We start from the raw sequence: 24757 nt of genomic DNA, 5'->3' as shown, positions 1-24757 counted from the left end.
CTACAGCTTGTCAGGAGCACAACTGGACCGTGTTGAACATTTTAAATACCTTGGTGTATACTTTTCTGCCGATTTATCTTGGAATAAGCATATAGGTTACGTAACTGGCAAAGCCAACGGTCTGTTAAACTTTGTTAAACGCAATTTCAAGTCTGCCCCAAAAAATCTGAAAGAAGCTTTGTATGTTACAAATGTCCGACCTATCCTTGAATATGCCTGTCCAGTATGGGATCCTCATGGTCAAACTCTAATCTATAAACTTGAACGCATACAAAACCACGCTGCACGCTTTGTCAGCGACAATTATAACTTTAACTCCAGTGTTACCTGTATTAAAGGCAACTTAGGATGGAAACTTCTTGAGCAGCGCAGAAAATTCTTGCGATTAAAGTTTTTCCATTCGATCTTTTGTAATGAAATTCGCATCAACAAGAGCTTATACATGATGAGACCATACTACGTGTCACATAGAAATGATCATTCAAAAAAAATCCGCGAGATCAGCTGTCGTACCGGTGTCTTCGCTAACTCTTTTTTTTCCTTTCACTACTCGTGAATGGAATAAGTTGGATGCGTGTGTTGTTGATCTCCCAGCCGATGCTTTTTGTTCATCACTACAAGATGTGTGCTTTTCGTGAATACGCAGGCATTTCTGCGCAAATGTGTGCCATTTTTTACAGTAAAACTGTGTTTTTCGTTTCTAACCCCCCTACAATAATGCCCACTTGGGCGATGTAGGTTTCACTAATAAATAAATAATAAATAAATAAATAAATAAATAAATAAATAAATAAATGAATAAATAAATAAATAAATAAATATTAATTTATTGATGGACATATGCCGCCACTTTCACTGCGCAAATAATTCCTCTCCATAAAAATTTCCTCATAAATTAAGCGAAGCTGATACTTGGCTATCGCGAATATTCTGGCAATTTGGCCAGCCAGCAACACCATCGTTATTCGCACCACTATGGATAGTTTGTCACGTGGTTGTGACAGTGAAAAATTATGCAGCAAGACTGGGAAATAAGAAGCTCTTTTTTTTGGTCGAACTTGTGCCCAGAAAATCAAAACTCAGAATACAAGCGATACACGCTGCGCACTGATTGTGGCGAGACCAGTCGCCGGCCGTCGAGTAATCTGATAACCGCTTCGTCTTTTATACATCAGTCATTAAACCTTCCAGTGTTATCGCTGGTGCTCGCGTAAGCTCTCGAACAAACTTGAATATTCGCGTCCGGCGCGTAATCTTAAAATGTCAAACAATGGCGAACCTTCTCAAACATTGCGGCGCGGTCTGCGTCAAATACAGCTAACAGTCTGTGGGTGAATCCCGAATACATCAAAACAAAGCAATAAACACGCGTGGCAATAATATCGCTAGTAATATTACCGATGGCACTACTGATTCGACTATCGATAGTAGTACTATCGATAGTTTGTTTACACTATCGATAGTTTCAAAGAAACTATCGATACTATCGATAGTCAATTTACCGATAGTTATGCATCACTACTTCATCCTGTGATCAATATAGCATCGATAGTCCCGTAAAACCTTGGGCTACATGCATCTTGGTAATTCGATTAGTAAAAAAAGTGCGCAGCTTGCTCTAATGGCGCAGTGTTGGAACCATCAATGGAGTTAGTGTTCGACCTAAGTTTGGCTAGTAATGCCAAGCTTCTTCTAGAGAGGAAGTTTTTCTAGAAACTAGACATGGCCAGATATGTCACGTGACTACCTGCTACGTGATGTGATTTCAGCTACGTGACTAGCTGTTTACGTGGTTTTTGGCGGGAACATGTCACGACGTTGCGTGCTATTAGTCACGCGACTAAATGTTCACATGATTTTAAGTCACGCTAGTAGTTGCGCGATGTTACATGATTCTAGATACGTGGCTAGTTACGTGATGTTACGTGATTTTCAGTCACCTGACTAGTCACGTGATGTTACAAGATTTCAGTCCCGTGGCTAGTTGCGCAATGTTACGTGATTTTTAGTGAAGTAACAGACAAGCCGATCATAGTTTTTGTATTGCACGCCGGATAAATCGGCGCACGTGTTGTGAGGGCGAGGCAGAAGTTGAAGACCACGAAGCGAGCGCGTATCGGTTCATGATGATGATAATTCCTGTTCGCACTTCCCGGCGCAGCGAAAAGCTTTAAGAGCTTTAACAAGCAACGTTGCTTAACAAGCAACGTTATCCTTATATGTCCCAACGTTTCGTTCATTTGAGGGTTTTTTAGATGTGAAGCATCTTATAGCGGAGTTCAATCCGGTGGTGGTGGTGGTGGTGTGCGGCGTGACCACCCCTACTGCGCATGCGCAAGCCATCTCCACACCTCCTCTCCCTCTCCTACCCCCTCCCCATCTCCCTTTCCCCTCTCCCCTTTCTTCCTCTCTCCCTTCCCCTCCCCTCATCACTGCCCCTTTCCCTCCCCTCTCCCCTTTCCGTCCCCCTCTCCACTCCCCCTCTGAAACGCGGGCTCTACATGCCAAAACGCTGCTTCGCATCGCCTCATGATCCCTTTTAGCGGGAGATGGTGTGACTTTTTTTTCATCATTCCTTGTTATTCGAAAAATATTCGGTATTTCTAACGTACAATATTCGATACGAGTACCGAATCGAATAGAATGCTTTTGGATACTTTATTCGAATTTTTTGAATATTCGCACGGCCCTAGCTATGTCGTTTCTGCCCCAGTGCCAAGACACGTACTACGAAGACATAATTTGTTCAAGCGCACAAAATGGCCAGAAGCACCGCAGAAACAAACACGTTGTTACATCGCCACGGTTGTGTCCGCCTCTCTATTCTTCGCCGACCTCGATAGAGTGTCGTAACTTTACTAGAGAAAGAGAGAAGAACAATGCAAGGAGGGCGGGTACACATTGAGAGAAAAAGAGCACGTGTGACTCATTTCGGTGAGTCCTGGCTTGCCACCTATATGACTCTGTTTAGAGAGGCACTTTAACTCCCTTGTGGGTCGCACGACTCTCCGACGAGAGTATAATGATCTCCTAAGAGACTTCAGGTGCCTCTTGAAAGAGTCCAGACTCGCCAAAAATAGTCAAAAGACTTCTTTTTTTTTCTTAGAGTGTAGATTAGGAAGATTTTGTTCTGTTTTAATTTTAATGAAGACTTTGCTGGAGTTCTAATATTAGTGTGCCACTAGTCATCTATGAACTCCGCACCCTGCGACTCGGTTGGGCACGCACGCTTTGCCTACCTACCTTCTATCGCAAGTCCACCGGCGGATCTGTCGACGTAAAAGAGCCAGAGAAAGCTATTTGCTCCAGGAAAAGAAAAAAAAAACCGAGCACGCAGCAAAAACAAACAGAGAGTACCACTCCTAATGACAGCTTTCGCACTGCAGCTTTGTTTCTTCAAAAGAACTGCGCCGAATCTCTGAAGTTTCGCAATCACATTTTCTATCGTCAGTCGGCGTGCCATGCGCACACACCAATATCACAAACTCAAATCAGTAGGCGCATCACGTCAAGCAGAAAACGTAATCACATATTCTTGAAAAATAAAGTACATACTCCGCAGAAGCAGTAATAAAACGTGTGAGGAATAGCGACGTACTGCACAATTAACTGAGACGTGTCTGCGGCGTCCTGGCATGCAGCTATTTGCGCGAACCTCAACGAGTACTTATAGTGAGAGGATAGCAACTTACCTCGCATAGTCGCGTCGAAAACGTCGGCCGAAAATTCTATCGTTCGATTTGGTAAAACCAAGTCTTCCTTCGAAACTCGTTGCGCTCACGGACGGTATCATGCTTTTTGCCTTCACTTGATTTCTTTCGGCATCCGAAAGCGCAACAGAAGCCCATGAAAACCAACCGTGACGTCGGTCTTGTGTGCAAGGTATCTCAGAGCACAACGCACGCGGAATGGAAAGTGTGTATCCATAAAACACATGCGCTGAGAACCAGTGAGCCCGCGCTTCGAGAGCAAAGATGGCAGTCGCGAGCGACTGTAAACAAACGAACGCTCCGAGCGGTCCCACGTGACGGCAGTTGGCCAATGCCGACGCGGCGTCAGCCTCGGAGAGGACAGAGGAGGGAGAAAAGAGAGGTGGCGCGCTTTTATGCACGTATGTCGCTACTTTACGAAGTTTCAGGGACTTTTCGCCCGTTTAGATTGCCTCGATGCGCGCTTTGAAGCAATGAGAAGCGCGCGGACATCAAGGCACCCTACGCCCGTTGCCTTTTTGCGCCATATCGCTGGTAATGAAGAAACGCTTATAAGCGCCTGCCGTCTCTGAGTCCTGCCAGCGGTAAAGGGTGTGTATATAACGCTAGCCGTTAGCTACCTGAAGGATCTGCTCTTTGTGGCGTAATGGCTAGCGCCACGCGCTGCGGAGCGAGAGGTTACTGGTTCGATTCCGCACTTCGGTAGCATTTTTCTGAATTATTTTTCTTTGGGATATATATATATATATATACGGTGCATGGCGGTGGCGACGGGGACAGCAAAAACACGCCGGGACTGTCTATATAATTGTTATCGCAATAAAATTCATTTCACTCTAGTTCGTACATATTCCTGAGGTTGAAATTGCAGCGCAAACGCACTTCTTTGTCTTTCTTAGTTCTTCTTTACTTCTTTGTCCCTGCACCCATCTGGATATAATTTCATGACTTCACGTATAATAATAATAATAATATCTGGGGTTTAACGTCCCAAAACCACGATATGATTATGAGAGACGCCGTAGTGGAGGGCTCCGGAAATTTCGACCACCTGGGGTTCTTTAACGTGCACCTAAATATAAGTACACGGGCCTCAGACATTTTCGCCTCCATCGAAAATGCAGCCGCCGTGGTCGGGATTCGATCCCGCGACATTACTTCACGTATGTAACACACTATCATCCTTATTACACGTTTTGGTTTAGAGCTATTGTTGTGTGCGCATGTGAGGTAAGTTTGCCTTGGGGTTATATATGCATTGGCGTGTGAAAGAATAAAGCAGTTAGTCAGCGCTTGTGCCGTACGTTTTTCTTCGTGGATGTCTTGTGCGTTCGCGCTGTAATTTTAGCCTTAGGATTTGGTCGCGGTGTAACATATATACTGCGATTCTGGTTCAGCCTGCTCGTTTCGTCCCTCCTGTGGCATAACTCTACAAGAGACAAAGCGTTCCCACCAGCTCGCGCCACCACGAGCCACGGGACGCTCTTCTTTTTCCCCGGCCGACTGACCATGAGTGGCGTGGCGCAACAACCCCAAAATGGAAAACTTGCGTGGGTCGCCAGTGATACCACGCAAACGCAGAGCGGGCAACGATGCAGCTTGGACCGCATAATTTCAATTTCGCCATGTGTGGCGTCCCGCGCGTTTCACCCAACGCCTCGTGCGTTTGTATTCTGCCGTTAGTACCCTGTAGAACTCTGGACTTGCACAGTATATATGCATGTAAGCCTTTGAATGCTTGTAGCGTTTGTGATAATTTCAAATACGCATGAAAAAAAAATCACAGCATATCCACGGAGTGAATGATGATGAGTGGGCGAAGCTGCTGAGGTTCATCGGTAAACCGTGAATCTTCCGTGAATTCTGCCCAGTACATCATCACCGACGTGAGATCGGGCGCGTTTATACTAAAGGTTCGATGAGTTATGACGACTTGCAGCTCACTTTAATTTTACATGTACGCTGTGAATTTTCATTGTTTAGAAAACCATTGATTTAGAAAACACTACGTCATAGCGTTTGTTATAATTTCAAATACGCATGAAAGAAAAAAAATTCGGCAGATCCCACGTACCGTGAGAATCGATGTTATGCGAAGCATGCGCAGGAAGTTGACTGTGTCGTAATTTTTCGCATTGAGCGAAACGTTACGGAATGACGCTAGAGAAATTTGCGAATGGTATGCGCACAAACATATTTTGAAGAGTCGCACATGTCAACCAGTTGTTTACAGTTGCTTAACTATACCAACAGCAACATAGGTGTTACCAACACCAGACGCAGTAAGCTGATATGTAGTGCTTATATTCTTCAATACTGGATAGCGCGAATTCGAATAGGACAATGAAGGAACACAGATGCAGAGGACAGGTGCTACTCGCAACTAAGCTTTATTCAGAAAAGTTTCCCTAGATATATATACAACCGAGTGGCACGCGCAGGCGCACTGCTCGTACGTTACAGTCACAGTTGCAGTTAGAGTTGCGTTACAGTTATGCTTAGCTTATCCGTTATGACTGAGAACGCAGGCACGTTTCATGAACCTGTGTGCATGTGTGGAAGGGGTTCTTGCAGTTCTTGAAGGTCATCATCACCGTGATCAGTGAGCACCAGCAGCTGGACAGGAGTTGTTATCGGATCCGTTCGTGATCGCGACAACGAACGGTCTAAGTGTAGTGAAGTGCGAGGAATAGTAGAGCTGGTGGAAACCGCGGATGGCTTTTAGGAAGAAATGATCTATGATGCCTCCTATCCTGGACGTGGCACGGTCTCGTGATGCCCAGTCCACATTCAAGCCATCTTTTATGCCGTCTAAGGATCAGGCGTTGTTGGGTTTTGATAAATCGATGCTGAAGTCACGGTAATCATGAGGGACATGGTCCTCTCGGCACAGTTATTGTAGGAAGCATTGACCCCAGTTTCTATGTCGACCACGTGGACGAGTGAATGGCAGCCCAGCGTCTTCCAGGGGTGCGCTGTCTTCAGCTCCCTAACTTTCCTTGCGTCGGCCGCTGTGGTGTAGTGGTTACGGTGCTCGGCTACTGACCTGAAGATCGCGGGTTCGATCCCGGCCGCGGCGGTCGCACTTCGATGGAGGCGAAATGCTACACGCGCGTGTATTGTGCGGTGTCAGCGCACGTTAAAGAATACCAGATGGTCAAAATTTCCGGAGCGCTTCATTACGGCGTCTCTCATGATCATATCGTGGTTTTTGGACGTAAAACCCCGACAATTACTATTATTATTACTCTCGTTCCCTGTCGATGTCTATCCCAATGGACAACGAATATCCTGACGACGTCCGAAGAAGAGCCTAACGTCCACGTCCCAGAACGGCGGTTCGCGGGGCGTGCAGCGGACGTCGCGTTTTGGATGTCCAAAAAAGGTCTTCCGACAGACGTCCAAGAATATATAGCACGTGGACGTTTTCAATAATCCAGGCGTGGATATCAAGAGGACGTCGACAGGAGATGGCCGTGCGGACATTTCAAAGCTGTTTGGATGCAAACCGCTACACGCTAGTTCATCTGACAATGCGTGAAACTGATTTTGCAACATATGGAAACCGCGCCGCTAATTTTTATCTTTCGGAAAATATGTGATTGAGGAAATAATTCATGGATAATTGTGCGAGCATGTATGCATTGCATTCGTGGCATTTCTCGCGATTATTTACGTGCTTAGGAGAAAGCTGAATGGGTGACGCACATACGTAAACGTGACTGCAGTTTCTTCCCACGAAACACAAAACCTCTAAAAAACGTCTTAGTTTACAAGAAGACCAAAAATATATGCATTTTTTAAATATAACATTAATTCGCCCCTCAAATGTGCTTGCATACTCTTTATTAGCATTTTCAACAGCTACGGCATACCCAGAGTCTATTTTGCCAAAGAAGTTCCGTTCATGTAGGCTCCCTAACGCAGGCACGCACGCAGCGCACCCGGCGCACCACCCGGCTCACCGTGCAATGGTGCAATCAGCTTCGGGGGCACTCATGTTCAAACGTGTCCTTCGCGATCGTGCACCGGCGACTGCGGAGACGCCGTTGGCGTCGTCGCGTCGTTTTGCGTTGGCTGCAGCTCGGCTGTCATTGTTTCGCATTTTGTGTAGCGTGCCAGCTTTACTGTACGGTTCACTGGCTGTTATTTGGCATGAAGTAACTGTGCTCATGCCATTTGCCGCATATTTTCCATCAGTGATTCGTGAAACAAGCTCTACTGTGTGTTTTCGCCGACGGTCCGTTACAACAATGGCCTGATCGGCTCGCCACCTTCGTTGCAGCTAGCAAGCAGCTATTCGGATAACCTACTTCTTTCGGTAAGTGAAATTAAGTGTGCCTCATGACTTTTCGTCATTACTGCTAGAGCTTTTGACAGTTCTTTGCTGGTGGTTGAATCTTGGTCGAACGCGAAACTATATACGGAGGACGCGCCGTTGCGAATCGTAAGCCAGACTTACTCGCCCTATTCCAGGTCGGTCATCTTGTTCTTCTGCGGGTTACAGCTCGTGTGTGGGTGGGTGTATGCGTGCGAGCGAGTGTTTGCTTGCTTGCTTGCTTACAACCATGCCGGCCTGTCGCTGACAAATAGTGCAACGATTCTACAACAGGTGCCTCGCTTTGGGAGCAGTTATGATTGTCGTTAATATATAAATACATGACAGCATTTGTGCACATCTGTAATTGGAAATCTGTCTTTAGAATGACTTGATGCTCAATTATTTGTTGTAAATTATACCTAGCTTACTTGCTTCTTCTTGTATGCAGCTTTTCTTCACCGCTGTTTGTACAAGACATGAGGCCCGAGACAACGCCAGCTTGTGTGAAAGCCAGCGCAGTTTCTTTGACGGGACCTGGAGTGCATTCATGCAGAACTTGAATTTATGTTGCTGCTGCGTCAATCAGCTTCACCTTGTGCGGTCACCTTCTGTCGTATTTTGTGCCACATTCGGTGCGCTTTATTCATTAATAAAGCCGCTTTTACAAGATCATTGGATAATTTATTGTTTCTGATAAGCATGATTATTTGTGCGCCATACACTAAACGTCATTTATGAAGTACGTGTTCATCCTCTGCATGTTCAGATTTATTATTTGTTCAGTAGTAAACCGATGTGAATTCTACATGGAAATTGGATATAAGTGGTGTGTAGAAGAAAAGTAAGGACACAAAGAAGCGCTTGTTTGTGTCCTTACTTTTATTGTCTGCGTCTCGATTTTTGAGCTGTATTTACAATGAGCCCATTGGTGCCCCGCTGGATATAGTGAGGCTTTTGGTCATTATCACGTCCAGAGCTGTACTTTCTGTGGATTTTTGGGCACCTTCAGGATATGATATCCTGAAGGTGCCAAAAATACACAGAAAGTCCAGCTCTGCACGTGATAATGACCAAAAGCCTCACTGTGTCCAGCATATGGGTCATTCCACGGACGTTTTCTGGACGTCGGGTAAGATTTTTACTGAATTTGCATACGTCCAAGTACGTCCGAATATCCGGTTTTGACGCCCGGTGGGATTAACTCGGGATGTTCAATTCCTTTGCGCCATATAGTCCTGCGGACGTCCCGTTGAACGTCCCACGGTATTTGTCGTGCATCCGCCGGATGTACGTAATGTCCAGTAAAGTGGTCCGATAGACGTCCCAAAGTGATTGGTTGCCCATTGGGATGTTCGCGGTTACTGCGTTGATTGAGACTTATCACCTGTGGCACATACCCGCATAACATCAACTCTGTTATGCGGGTTTGTGCAACGCGTGACTGAAGGAAAGGGTTTTATGACGTACGCGACAGGTATTTTGTGTTATTCATGTCGTCACCAGTGAGTCGTGTTGGTCATACGCTATGCAAATTTTGGCATATTACAACCTATGGAGACGACCGGGAGAGCGCCCAGACGTAGGCGGATAGATAGATAGATAGATAGATAGATAGATAGATAGATAGATAGATAGATAGATAGATAGATAGATAGATAGATAGATAGATAGATAGATAGATAGATAGATAGATAGATAGATAGATAGATAGATAGATAGATAGATAATCAAAGGCAGCTAGCTGCGGAGCGAGGGGTCGCAGGTTCGAACCCCGGTCGAACGCTTCGGAATTTATTCCTTAATTATTTTTCTTTATACATACATACATACATACATACATACATACATACAGGACATGACAGCGACGGCGAAAATCCGCCGAGGGTGTCCCTATAATTGCTATCACAATAACAGTTTATTTCGTCGTAGGACGCTACGAACACCTAAGAAGTGTCTGTACAACCAATCGTGATTCAAGGCGGAACAGCGCCAGTGAAGCCGAATGTTACCTTGTACTACACTTGTACCCTACCTTCAAAAACCACCGTGCATGCTCTCGTGCGATACGTCGAATCTATCTGTTTGTCTAGTTAACATTACGCGCAAGCACCAATAGAAACTAATAGTCAAAGTGCTTCTTTCATTACTTGACATCGTTTAACCTAAAATCTTCGAACGTAAGGCTAATACGCCCTCAGAAGTTATCTACTCCTTAAACAGTCACACTTTCGCCGCAAAGGCGAAGCAATGAATGCGATAGCAACGAATTACAATGTCGCAAGATGAACACCAAGCAGCTCGATACTTGCAGCGCGCCCATGAAGCACAAAGGACTAGCGAAAAGAACACGCACAGGATGACCTCGAACTAGCGACGGTAACAGCTCGACACTTGGAGCGCGCTGCGCTTCTCAAACACAACGAAGGACGCTCGAAAAGAACGCACATGTATACACGGAACGAGCGCGAACTAACAACTGTCCCAGTTACTTATTCATGTTTGAGTGGCGCGCTACAGCCCAACGCTCTTAGATATTCTTGTTTTCTTGAAAACTGCGGCGCGTGGAGTGGCCCCTCCGCGTCTCATGCCGCGCAGTGGCGTTCGTAACATTCATTACCAGGCGCTCCACATCACGTGTGGGTGCATAAATGGCCCACTTTTCAGTGCGCTTCTCAAGGGTAGTTTCCAAACAGAAGGAAAATCTAGGATCATTGCTTCAAAGCGCACCCTGCAGGCAGTTCGCGGTTGATACTGCACACGCATAAACACCTGCGAGATCTATATACCGCCAGCGTTATATGGCGTATAGGGAACCCAAGCTCAAGTTTGCGGCGCGACGGCAGCGCCGCGCCAGCCGCGCTGCAGCTCTGTCGGAAAGCTCTGAACCTTCTGTGCGGCCGACTCAGCCCCTTTCACGGTAGCGGTAGCGCACGTGCGCACGCGTTCTTCTCTCGGTGCGGGTAACTGGGAGGCCGTCAGCTCGGCACGTTGAACCGAGAGGCTTGCTGTGCGAAGCTGCGCATTTCCGCGATGGCAGAAGCGACCCCACGGAAGCACAAGCGTGGTCCGAAGTATTGCGGTTTAGCGGCCAGCCACAACAGTGCAGACACCAAGGCACGCGATTCACGTGGTAAACTGTATCGTTTCCCGGGCGTGTCGTACGAGAAATAAAGGCGGCAAACGTGGATAGCTGACAGCGCTGTCTCGCCTTCTATTTTGGCTGTCTGAATTCATCGCTTTCGTTCGTTCCGACTACCTGAATCGGTAAGTAACGCGGCGCATGCACGCAGCGACTACATTAATGATTACTCGCTGTCTTCTCGTGTTGTTAAAGTCCAGTTACGGTTGTAGGTGAAGCAACTTTGTGTTTTGATTCCCCGTGTTCGTGAGACCTACCCATCGTTGTTGAACGTTCACACTTGCGTTATACCGTTAGAGTTGCGCGGTTGGTTGAATTCAACTGAACTCGGCACATTGTCAGAAGTTCGGCGCCTGCAATTCACGCGTCGGGAAGGCTGCTTTATCACGCCGGAACGGACGTCTGTGCATTTGCAGCAAGCTTTGACATCGTTCTGCAGGTTTGCTTTGTTTTTGTCACTTTATTAGGGTGATATATATTTAAGCCGCTAAATATAACTGGCACTTAATACATGCTTTGCAATTCCAACCTTGAAGTAACCGCCTTCTGACTTTGTGCGATTTTCTAGCCGCGTTCACGCGGCAGGTTTTATACGCCTGTCAAGTTGATATCATAAAAAGAGACTGCAAGCATGACGCGAGAGCCGAAAAAACGAGGCGAGCAGTTCATCTTGCTTCACAGTGGTTAAAGCTCAGCTAGCTGCCTCGCATCTTGATCGGCGGGTGATTCTCCAGCGGCACGGAGGACTTGACTCTAACCTTCTCAGGAAACAGTGCCATGGCCGTATAATCTTTTTTTCGCACGCCGCAAACGTTTGTTCACGAAAGTACACGGCTGCTCCTGTAAGCATGCCATATCAAAACAACAATCATATGATTCGTAGTCCACGCCGCAGAACATCGATAGCGTGTACGGCTTCATTTCGGAGTGCATGTGGACCATTATTCATCTTTAACATGACAGAATGAGACTTACCTCGAGGTATACGTCCTACACGGTGTAATCGCAACTTGGGAAATGCATTTCGCTTTGAGTCGGGCGTGGTTGTCGTCGATTGTCTGCTCTTCACCGTTAACGTGATTGACGAGCCTTTCTCATTTTATCAAGTTCGTTTTTCGGAAGTGCCAGTCAAGCTTGAAAATCCTTTTGAAGCCGCACTGCAAGCGGTACATTGTGAGGCGGCGCAAGTGCACCGCGAGAACTCTGCACGTGCAAAGCGAGCGGCAACGCGGTGGTCAGAAGGGAAAACGCGCGCTGCTAACACCCCAGTTTCTCTTTTTTTGCCAGAGATGGCGCTGCCTGTCAAGAGCAGCAGCGCCGCTAAGCGTTGCTTGGGAAGCCTATAGGGAACCAGCGCTGGAGTTTCCGCGGCCGCCCTGGCGGTCAAAGCGCGCATACTCCAGCCGCTCCCGCGGACGAGAGTGGCGACTGGTTGAGGCGATGCGGGCGCGTATCGCCGAAACAAAACAAGTGGATGCTGGCGGTACTGTTGCGCATTCAACTGCCACAATACGTAGAAATGAAGGAGGACGTATCCTTCTATGTTTTTCCTTCTAAAACATATGAATATGAACGGATGCGGCGTTGCATCCCGGCAGTCAGGCGAGCACAGTATGTTCTGCTCTTGCTCTACTGTCTAGTGGCGTCGGGCTGGTTTCTAAACCAAATTGCGCGTGTCTGCTAGATTTATTCGATAGTGAGGGCCACCAGTGGAAACCGGGGCCAACGAGAGGAATTTAATCGGAGTTTTGTCGTAAAAAAACGTACATATTATGCAGGATGCAGCATATGTAACAATTTTTTCATCTGACCACCACCAAGTTCATTTCTGATGCCACCGCTTGCAATGAATGATACGATAGGCAGGTAGTCTGCATCATTTGCAAACAGTTACGCAGAAGGAAAGCTGATGTGTACGGGGGCGGGTTCGCCGAAGCCGCTGCAAAGTTATACGAAATACGCCCGCGATGGATGCCTCCCTTGAACTTCACTTGTGCTACAGACAGAGTTGTCACGAACACATCAGCGGACTACTCAAAGCTTAGCTTACTGGAGTCAGCCGATGCGGTAAAGCTTCTTTGTGTATTGGCTGCCGCGGCGAAGTGCCATCGCAATTATGCCTGGCTAGAAAAGGGTCAAATATCTTGGATTTTTACTCGCCGTTTAATTCGCCTAATGTACTGTGTTAGTTTTTTCGCTTGCCTGTGCCTGCTTAGAATAAATGTGTTTGATCAACATCGACACTTGCTAGCGTTTTACGGGCAAAACAAGGTATGATTATGAGGCACGCCAAAGTGTGGGAATCAGGATTAATTTTGACAGCCTGAGGTTCTTTATTGTGCACATAAATCTCAGTACGCGGGTGTTCTTTGTATTTCAACCCCATCGAAATGCGGCCACTGTGGCCGGGAATCTGTCCCGCCACCTCGAGCATAACACCGCGACACCGTACATGCTTTTCTAGCACGGTGCTTTGCTTGAACGTCCGCGTGCATACATACCGCTGGCTGGGCATACATAGCACGGCAGAAAAACGTTGACGCAGATACCTCTTGCGTCTTATTTTTATTTTTTTTATTGCAGTAGTGGGCAGCTGGTATCGACACAGCACGTACTTATCAATGGAGGCTTGTGAGCCTGCACTAGCTTGACACAAATCCCAGGACGCAACCAGAAAATGGTGACAACGGAGTCGCCACCAAGGCACAGCACTGTCTCTTTGACGCCGTATGCACAGACGTAGTCTGCTTTGTAGGACTTCTCTCCGTTTTCCAATGCTTTCCTGAGAAAGTAGCCTTCAGGCAAAGTTATTTTTTTCTAAACCATAGAGCAGTATTACTGGCGCAATGGCTGCTCGAGCTGTTCGCGCCAAAATGAAGCACGGGAACGGCACACGCGCGTGCGCTCACTGCGGTGCAGTGCGGCCGGTCGTTTTAGTGCGAGCGGCATGGCCTCCGAGATTAGCCGGCGGCGCGGAGGCCATGCGAGCGGCTGAGTTATGTCGCGACTCCCCGCCAGGCGCCCTTTTTCGGCGCGCCACCTATCCAGCGCTGGTCTCCCATAGGCTCCCCATGCGTCGCTTAGAGGCGCTGCAGCTCTTGACAGGCAGCGCCATCTCTGGCATAAAAATACAAACTGGGTGCAAGCTACGGGCGTTTTCCCATCTCTCCAATGCGCTGCCGCTCGCTTCCGTGCACGTGCAGAGCTCTCGCGGTACACTTGTGGCGCCTCACAATGTACCGCTTGCAATGCGGCTTCAAACGGATCTTAAAGCTTGACTGGCACTTTCGAAAAGCGAACTTGATAAAGGGAGAAACGCTCGTCAATCACGTTTACGGTGCAGAGCAGACGTTCGATGACAACGACGCCCGACTCAAAGCGAAATTCATTTCCCAAGTCGCGATTACACACTAATTAGGACGTATACCTCGAGGTAAGTCTCATTCTGTCATGTTCAAGATGCGTAATGGTCCACCTGCACTCTGAAATGAAGCCGTGCACGCTATCGACGTTCTGCGGTGTGGAGTACGAATCGTATGATTGCTGTTTTGATATGGCATGCTTGCAGTAGCAGCCGTGAACGTTGGTGAACAAACGTTTGCGGTGTGCGATAAAAAGAAATTATGCGGCCATGGCACTGTTTCCTAAGAAGGTTAGAGTCAAGTCCTCCGTGCCGCTGGAGAATCACCCGCCGATTAAGACGCGAGGCAGCTAGCTGACCTTTAACCACTGTGAAGCAAGATGAACTGCTCGCCTCGTTTTTTCGGCTCTCGCGTCATTCTTGCACTCTAGTTTCATGAGGATATCGACTTGACAGGCGTATAAAACCTGCTTCGGAAACGCCGCTAGAAAATCTCACAAACTCATTAGGTGGTTACTTCAAGGTTGCAATTTCAAAGCCTGTATTAAGTGCCAGTTATATTTAGCGACTCAAATATCACCCTAATGAAGTGACAAAAACAAAGCAAACCTGCAGAACGATGTGAAAGCTTGCTGAAAATGCTCAGACGTCCGCTCCGGTGTGATAAAGCAGCTTTCCCGACGCGTGAATTGCAGGCGCCGAACTTCTGACAATGTGCAGAGTTCAGCTGAATTCAACCAACCGCGCAACGCTAAAGGTATAATTCGAGTGTGAACGTTCAACAACGACAGGTAGGTCTCACGAACACGGGGAATCAAAACACAAAGTTGTTTCACTTACAACCGTAACTGGACTTTCACAATGCTAGAAGACAGCGAGTAATCATCACGGTAGTCGCTGCGTGCATGCGCCGCGTTACGTACTGACTCAGGTAGTCGAAACGAACGAAAGCGATGGATTCAGACAGCCAAATTAGAAGGCGAGACAGCGCTGTCAGATATCCACGCTTGCAGCCTTTATTTCTCGTGCGACATGCCCGGGAACCGATACAGTTTCACACATGAATCGCGCGCCTTGGTGTTGTCTGCACTGTTGTGGCAGACCACGACACAGCAATACTTCGGGCCTGGCTTGCGCTTCCGCGGGGTCGCTTCTGTCAACGTGGAAATGTAGCTTCGCACAGCAAAGCCTCTCGGTTCAGCGTGCCAAGCTGTCGGCACGGCGCCCCAGTTCCCCGCACCGACTAAGTAGCGCGCGATCGCGCGTGTTCACGCTGCCGACAAACAGGTTGAATCGTCTGCGCTTGCACCCAGTTGCGCCAGAGCTTCTCTCCAGAGCCGCAGCGCGGCGCTGTCGTCGCGCCGCAAACTTTAGCTTGGTTTCCCTATATAAATAGCTCGCAGTGTAGTGTTCTACACAACCAGTGGCACGTGGCCCAGTTGTTTAAAGCGGCAGGCTGAGGAGCGAGGGGTCGCAGGTTCGAATCGCGGTGGTGCACTTCGGAAATTTCTTTCTTCTGATTCATTTTTCTGTATTCGTTTTATTTATATATGCATGCTGTAATGAACAGAGACGGAGACAGCACCCAATCCTGGGCCAGCTGTTCTACTGGCGAGCTTCCTTGTTCTCTTTCTCGCGCCAGACGATCTCGCGCCCGAGCCCTGGTGACGTACGCTCTTCGTCCTCACACTCGGCCATGACTGCGAGCGCGCGGAACTGCCGCTCTGGTGGGCGGCTTTGGCTGCATCGCGGTGGCCGGTCTCGGCCACGCTTTGACTTGGCTGGTGCATATGCCGTCACTTGGCTCGTGGTTCTGGTGGGCAACCCTGGCTAAATCGCAGATGTCGTTCTCGGTCACAATGCCACGTGGTATGTGCTGAAAGACATGCTTCCGGCGGCCGGCTTCGGCTTTGTCTCGGAGGTAACGGCGGATGTGGCATGCCTGGGGACGGATGCCGGAACATCATCCGAGGAGGCACCGTAGGTGGCAAGGTGTCTCGGTGCTTCTTTTCGGTTAAAACCCATGATTGTCAACACCGGGAAAGCGGTCAGGACATTCGTCAAGAACCTCCTGCGGTTTTGTGGGAACTGAAATATTCTCTTCTACAGCCGAATTATCCACGCTGTCCACGGGGCGCTCGCTCTTCTCGTTTTCATTGACGCCCGACGCCTCTGGAAGCGGTCTAGGTGACTCTTCGGATGCCGTGGTTGTGAAGTTCAGCGCAGGTTTCTTCGTGCTTGATATTACGTCAGCAAGCAGTGGGAATAGCGATAGGCTAACTTCCATGCGCTCGTCCCGGGAAACCTTCTCGCTGAACGCCTGCGTGTTGGACACATTGTACTCCATGCCGTCCAACCATTGATGGTCTGCAGTCAGGTACTGCGAGTCTTTTCCTTTCAGAACGGCTGCTCTCACCGTTCCACACAGGCGTCCTGGTATCTTCCAGATGGGTGCATCGGGTAAACATGGTCGCCGCTACATTCCTGGCCTCATTCAAAGCAAGGTGGCCATCTGCGCATTCGGGCAATGAATGCGCTTAAAGTTGCCGATGATTTAGGTCGGATGGCTCTGCGCGCACATTAGAAATGGTCTTGGATTCGTCCGGCTTCTGGATTGACAGCGTGCCGAGTACGAGAGGAGGCGTCACGTGCAGGTCACCAAGGGAAGATGAGTTTGGGGCACGCGTTACCAATTGCTGTGGAGAGAATGTTGTCTCGACTTGTCGTGGTGGTAAGCTGCACTGCGCAGTAGCAGCCTCGAGGTGGTGCCCCTTTTAAAGCTCCATCCTCGGTAGTGGCGAGGTTGGACTGGGTGGTGGCAGCTAGGTGGTAGTAAATCGGTCCAAAGGCAGCTATGAACCTGGCGCTCCGCTTGGCAAAAGATTGCTGCCTCACGCCTTCGTACCTGTGCCACGCCGCGGCACCGTTTCGAAGGCGGTCGATGGCCGCGCACAACTTCTGCTGATCCGTCCAGCACACGCGAGCTCCAATTGCGTTCACGGTCGCCACCCTGTTGTGTCGGCGTCGTTCTGGAAACCGTGGAACTCCGATAATTCGCGGACAGCCGGATGGTGGGGCGGCAGCCGAAAATCCGGAGTATGCCGAAGCCAAGCAGCCCAGTTGGTATGTGAGCTGCGTGTGGGCACATCAGAGATCTCTACGGCTCTGGACTGAGCTTGCTTCAAGGTCTCGTGCGGCAACTGCAGCTAAAAGGGCATTCGTTGTGCACAATGAAGGTATAGCGGCAGTACACCGCTCGGAGCACCGCGCTATCCAGGCGTTAATGTCTCTCGAGGAGTTGTGCGATGGAACGCAACAGCTCCGCGGCACTGTCGGATGAGGCGCAGGAAGAGCGAGGACTCACGTCCGCGGAGTATGCGGTAGTAGCATTACTCCCGACGGCAACATCCACGTCCAGGGAAGCCTGAACGGCGTCCTTTGGATGCTCACGCGTTGGAACAGTAATGGGCGCGGGGTGCATGTCACGGGAAGCGTATGTGACGTTCCCAGATGACAGGAACCCGTGCGGATTCACAGACGAAGGAGGTAGCATGGTTCCTGGCAGGTCGTACGCTGGAACCACCTAAGAGGCATGGATGCCGTCCGCCGATGGTTCGAGCGTGGCGGCAGCAGCAGTCGAGTGGTGGAGTGCATGATCGAGGAAGCGTGGACGGCGTTCCTTGGATGCAGAGACCCGCGCTGCCGACGACCCTCGAGGGCAGGTGGCTTCAGCTTCAAGGAAGCCCCGGTGACGCTCTTCGTCCTCACAATACATATACATATCCGGGACATGACGGCAACGGAGACGGCAAAAACCAGCCGAGAGTGTCTGTATATTTGCAATAAAATTGTTCTTGGCATAATATTATAACTGTTTCTGGGCATAGTATTAATATTTTGGGTTATTTATTTGTTTCTTTATAATTTATTTATTGCTCACGGCGTTAGCAACAACCGACCAGGCCCGCATCATTCCCCTTCCTCTCCTACTAAAACTGCACAACTCACAGATAGGCCCCACACCTCATTAATCCCAAACTGTTCCATGTATATTTTTACTCCTTTGCCGCTCAACTACAGTGTGTAACAGGAAACTATTCGTCGAAAATTGTGACAGGGACCGATAGCTTCTCTTCAAATGAGAGCCTATTGCATTTACTTTGTTTTTCTTTCCTTCCTTTCACAATATGACCGCTAGGACGTCGATTACATTCAAATTATGTAGAATTGCACACGCCTATCAATCACCAAAAGCACTAAATTCACAATGGTCTGCAACCTCTTCGTAACGTCAATGATTTCGTACAGTATGACAAGCACAGAAATTCAATCGTTCGATTTACAATGGCTTGCATCCGCCAGAACTCATCCATCAACGACATCACAGCGTGAACTGTAGCACAATTAGGTATGAGCAAAAATTTCGCGCAATTTCCTCAGTTCCATCAACAGATCACCCCTGACCACAAGGAACTAACGTGTTTTAGGGGCGAAGCTCCTTAAAGCGGCACCCCTTCGTCCCTCGTAGTGCGTAACCAGTCGTAACGCTAGTACCAGATCTTGACCGCCAAGGTGGTACCGGTGGGAGATTTCTCCTGTGCGTTGTTGAACAATAAAAAATTCGCAGCGTGCACGTTAACTAAAAGCCGAATTCTTCTGTCTCTCATTCCCCATTAGCAGCCATTGGCATGTTCCAGTAGGAAACGTTAGTAGAAGTAGAAGTGTAAGTGTTAGCTAAAAGCCGACTTCTTCTGTCTCTCATTCCCATTAGCAGCCATTGTTTACCTCCAAGGTAGTGCCTGGTGAGATTTCTCCTGTGCGTGATTAAACAATAAAAATTTTGTTCAAAACACCGTTGATTGATGAAATAAACCAACGAAAGACGCCAGATGTTTTCTAAAAGCAAAACGAAAAGACGCCAGATGTTTCTAGAGCAAAGCAAAAAGGCGCCAGCTGCTTAACGAAAGACGCCAGATGTTTTCTAAAGCAATGGATTTCTAAACAATGAAAATTCACAGCGTACATGTAAAATTAAAGTGAGCTGCAAGTCGTCATAACGCTCATCGAACCTTTAGTATAAACGCGCCCGATCTCACGTCGGTGATGATGTACTGGGCAGAATTCACGGAAGATTCACGGTTTACCGATGAACCTCCGCAGCTTCGCCCACTCATCATCATTATCACTCCGTGGATATGCTGTGATTTTTGAACTACCACGTTCGAAGCAACTATGCGGCGTCGCGCTAGGCTTAGGGGGACGTGCAAAAAATGTGCTTCATGATGTAAGGGCGGCCCACATGACTGTCTTCGTTCCGTACTTTTTGTTGCTTACTTCCGTAATAAGTATGCTCATGAACTATACATGCATCACTGGTCTCAAGCATTTCTTTTTCTTGAGGCACCCCATGTGGTCACCATGTGTTCAAACACGTACTGATTTCAGTCATTCTCGAGATCAGCAACGATATGTTTCTCAAAACCTGGCGTCAAATCATCTCCAGAAATGACCCACATAGTAGTTAAGGGAAACGCCTTCTTTCAAATGGCAATGTTGGCTGACATTTTTTCAAGATCTCCCCCCGCCACTCTCCACTGTACCGGCCCTTGCGGGAGACTAAATTTTATGACTACGGCACGCTCGCTGAAGTGAGTTTGAAAGCCCTCATTTAAGACATCTGGGTATGTGTTCGAATACCCTATTTGTTCTTGTGTAAAGGGCACTTGTTTTTAGGAAAGTTAAGAAGAAAGTAACGCGCGTAGTGCTATTAAAGCCGCCTAGCAAGAACGTCTTCGTTTTTCATTACTGTGATTACTGCTTTCGAAGTCCAAAGCGATTCCATTACAGTTTTACAGGTTCATAACCAGAAATTCGCCTAAGGTGGGGTTAGCCATATTTTAGTGTTAACAACGATGGCGGGATAGGGGCTAAGGAGTTGTGCTGTTTAACGAGGAAGCGCCGGGTCAATCCACGGAAATAACGGCCGCATTCTGGCTGGATGAGAAAGGCGAAAACAGTGGTGTGTTGATACGTAAATGTACATTTCAGAACCACAGAGGGTCGTTGCTGATTATCTTTTCATCCTGCCGTCCAACTGGTATACTTCAAAGCGCCTGGCTGTCTTCGTATTATTAAAACTATTATTTTATATGGTTGTTTTATAGCGATAGCAATTATATGGACGCTCTCAACGGGGTGTGGCCGTCGCCGTAATGTTCCGTATAAAATCCAAATCTATAACATCCACCCGCGCATCGTTATGTCCTACTCGCGGGTAAAAGCGGGGGGGAGGGAGGGGCGAGGGCGACGAACGCGGCTGAAGCACAGATGGAACGAGGAGTTGACCCTTCTCCGACGCACGGAAGGAGCATGCGATAACATGAGCCTGCGTGCGAGCCCTGCCGTCAACAAAGAGAAAACGCCCCGCCCGCTCAAGCAGAGAGGAAACGCCCCGCCCGTCTTGAAGGAGTATGAAGAAACGCGGGGGGAGGGGGATGTGTCGCTCGAGCATCAACTGTGAACTTTGATTATAATGACGCAGTCGCGATCGCTGGCGCACGCGCTCTCTCGGCAGCCCTCAGCAGACGGCTTGTATACTCTTCTACGTACTGTGCTCTCAACGCGAAGAGACTGCGAAAACCGCTTCTCTCCCTGGAGCGGCCGTATTCTCTTACACCAGCGTTTTGTAGAGTTACGCGAGACCGGATCTAAAAGAGTTAGCTGCCAGCCTTACTTAGTATACCATTACCATTTGTTGCTATCGTATTCATTGCTTCTCCCTTGCGGCGAGCCTGTGATCTTTTTTAAATTAATGACACGTTCTTCGTGGAGGAAGACGGTAGGCACGCCTTCAGTAACACTGATAGTTGGGCAAGTTGGTATGTCTTCAGGCTTAAACTCGGAGCAACGGACACGATATACAAACGAAGAATGCACGAGGACAGGTGCCGGACTCTCAACTGATCTTTATTCACGTCGACAAACACTTATATACATGCACGTGGTTACACAAAAAATACGCGAAAGTGATAAAACATACAGGGTTTTATCACTCTGGCCTGCTCAAATATCATGCAGTATCCAGAACATGTGAAAAGTTATTCACATCAATAAAGGCTGAAGGGAACGGAGACAAGAAAAACAAAACCCAGGAAAACGACAAGAAAATGGCTGTTGTACCGTATGTGTATAGATTGTCGCACGGGTTGAAGAACGTGGCAGGCCGATTTGGTGTTAAAGTAGTTTTTTTCTGTGCCTAATCAGATGGGACGAATATGCGCACGCGTCAGCAAAAAGGCAAAAGAAAGAAATGAGAAGAAGACGGCAGGATGCGGTGTCAACCACCGATCCCCAGCCACTGATTGCGCCACGGGAGTTGTGTACCAGCTTCCCACGTCTTGTAACGCGGTATACATAGGACAAACCAGAAGGTGCATTAATGTTAGATTAAGGGAACACGAGGCCAATTTCCGCACCGATGGCCGTTCACATATAGGCGCGCCCTGCAAAGAGTGCGGGTGCGCCCCTCAATTTGAAGAAACCAAGATCATCGCCAGGAATAATAAACAGATAACTCGCGAGATAATAGAGGCTTTGAACATTCATAACAGCAACTCATGTATCAGCGTTCCGTCCATCGCCCTGCAGCAAAAAAAACTCGTATTTGAGTAGGCCGGCGTGATAAAATCCTGCATATTTTATCACCTTCGTGTGTTTTTTTGTGTAACCGCGTGCATGTACCTAAGTGTGTGTCAACGTTAATAAAGATCAGTTTAGAGACCGGCGCCTGTGCTCTAGTATTCTTCGTTTGTATATCGTGTCCGTTGCGCCGAGTTTAATCATGAAGGCACGCCTTCGTCGGGATTTACCTTATCCTTGTGGCTTGCAATCTTTTACAGCTTTTGCTCTTATGAGCTTACAACAACCGCCGATTTCGACGACTGATGATGTGCGCGTCCGCGTAGATGACTATATGATGGGTGTCTAGATGAGCTCTATTGAGGTGACTTTCAGTAAAGTTTTCCGGGGCTTTGAGACTTCCTAAGGAAGCAACTAGTATACAAAGACACACCTCGAGCAGTAACAATCCTGAAAAAAAATATGGCCATCTTGAACTCATAAGGCATGTGAGGAAAAGACTTATTTCTTAGATGTGAGCTAACGCTTTCGCTGATTGCAACAGTTGGGATTCAAAAAAGAAATTATGCGCAAACACGAAATTGTGGCCAAGAATGCCGGTTGATAATAATGCAAACAAGATTTTTACAAGATCTAATACTTTTTTTTAGATTTCTTATACCTCATATACTTACTTATATATAGTATCTTGAAGAGCATTCGGCTAATATATAAAGTTCGTGTAATTGATAAAGTTTCAATGGGGGAAGTGTGGCCATCGGAGGTCCCCGCCGCCACTGTAGTCTATGGAGGCACTGGCTATTAGACCCGTATGTTGAACCCACGAGCCTTCTTGCAGTGCTTACTATTTTTCTCCCTTCATTGCTGTGGCTAGACTGCAGATTGTGCGACAATATTTCAGCCCTGCTTCCCGATTATTTTCAAGGTACGGAGCCTATGGCCAAGACTGGCGAATTAATTCTCAGTTAGGTTATAGGCAAGTTCAATTGTCGCACATACATGAACATGACATACAAGCAAAACCTGTGCGGCCATGCCCAAAAAAAAACGTCGTCCTTTCTGGGACATTGAGGTACCTGGGTACTATTCTGGGATTTTCGGGGTAATATGTGTTCCTTAGCAGAATGCCTCTTTTGCAAAAAAAAAACATCAGAGCCCTTGAAATACTTTGAAGGTGGAAGCCAGTGAAGCTCTGTGACAATGGTGGGTCTAGTGTAGTGAATCTTGCTATAGTGAATTTATATATTATCATTGTTCACTACATTGAGGGACTAAATAGACGTACATTAAAAGATTCGGGTACTAGTCCTGCGCATGATGCATATTACATCATTAGCGGCAGCCAATGGCGGTCTCAAAATGGAATTCTGTTGTACGAAACAAACCCCGTTGTTCCGAAAGAGCAGAAGTGGCATGATGTTCGTCTCTAATGCAAGTGGTGTCGTCCTTGAGGCAAGATTGTTATCGTGCACTCTGCCTTGTCGGCGAAATCATACAACTCTATGTTTACTTTTACGCCGCATCCATTTTGTTGACGCAAAAACGCTGGACTAGTCGAGTTAATCTGTTCTCCGAATATTGTTCTTCTACGCGTATTCAACACATTGCAATATGCAGCTTCGCAATAAAAATACCCAATCAACTGAGCCGGCGGGCACGCTCACCTCTCGCAGTGGCGGCTTCTCCGTCGGGATGGGCCACCTTGTGGAAGGCTGTGGGTGATATGCCGACGGGCAACGAGACTCGCTGTCCCAGCAACACGGTCTCCAAGCTTCGGTTCACTACGCCCCTCAGAAGACGCGGTAGAAGGCGGAGCCTGCATTTTACGTGGTTACACAAACGTCACACTACATCACACTACGTGGTTACACAAACGTCAAACTACACGCCGCGTCTCGCAATCACGTCGTTTAACTTGTTTCTGAAAACCCCTAACTTGCCTATTGCCATGGCTGCATGGTTGGGTCACAGCGGCGGCTTCCCGCACATTTTGTTCACTTTATTTCTGTGCAACGCGATATCGGCTACACGTATTTTACTGAAAAAAAAACTACAATTTGTGCACCTTGTGCCCCCCTCGACTTCATTATCGATTTGCTTCATTCGGTCGCTTGTAGCAAAAGACAAGCCTCTCGACTGACCGCCGTTCTTTCGCTCAGAATTGAATCGACTCAGTTATAAATGAGGCAGCGGCAAGCTCGCCATTGGTGGAAATCGCATTTGCCGCGACCTCTGCATTCGAAAAGGGAGAATGACATGTCCTTCACTGACCTTGCAGCACCTCAGGGGTGCTATGCAGGGTGGCCCGAGTCTGGCGAAACTCGGGATCTTTCCGAGCTCTGGCGACACCCCCTTTTGAACGAGCTAACAGTACGCGAAGGTGAAATCCATCCCTCAGCGCACGCTCCGTTCCATTGGTTACAATGGAACGCGGCGTCACGTCAAGGGCGGTCGAGAAGGTTGGGTGGTGTCTTCAAACTAGAGGCACCTTCTTTCATTTGTTTGTCGTTCCACGGAGTGTAGAAGCGCACCCATGCAAGAAAAGTGACAGAAAGCTCTACTAACTATATTTTTTATGTGTTCGACGG

At 47.9% G+C, this 24757-nt stretch overlaps 1 protein-coding gene across 1 annotated transcript in view; it reads right to left on the bottom strand.

The window, feature by feature from the left end:
• LOC119399655 (2-Hydroxyacid oxidase 1) overlaps window positions 1-24757 on the bottom strand; it is a 51605-nt gene that overhangs the window by 17346 nt on the left and 9502 nt on the right. The window contains exon 3 of the mRNA XM_049417804.1: window positions 23834-23985. Within this exon, the coding sequence (XP_049273761.1) occupies window positions 23834-23985 (152 nt within the window). The remainder of the gene's footprint in view (window positions 1-23833; window positions 23986-24757) is intronic.

The sequence above is a fragment of the Rhipicephalus sanguineus genome, chromosome 7 (genome assembly GCF_013339695.2).
Source record: "Rhipicephalus sanguineus isolate Rsan-2018 chromosome 7, BIME_Rsan_1.4, whole genome shotgun sequence".
NCBI classification, from domain to species: Eukaryota; Metazoa; Arthropoda; class Arachnida; order Ixodida; family Ixodidae; genus Rhipicephalus; species Rhipicephalus sanguineus.
The sequence above is the reverse complement of the archived record's forward strand: the minus strand, read 5'-3'. Positions and strand labels throughout refer to the sequence as shown.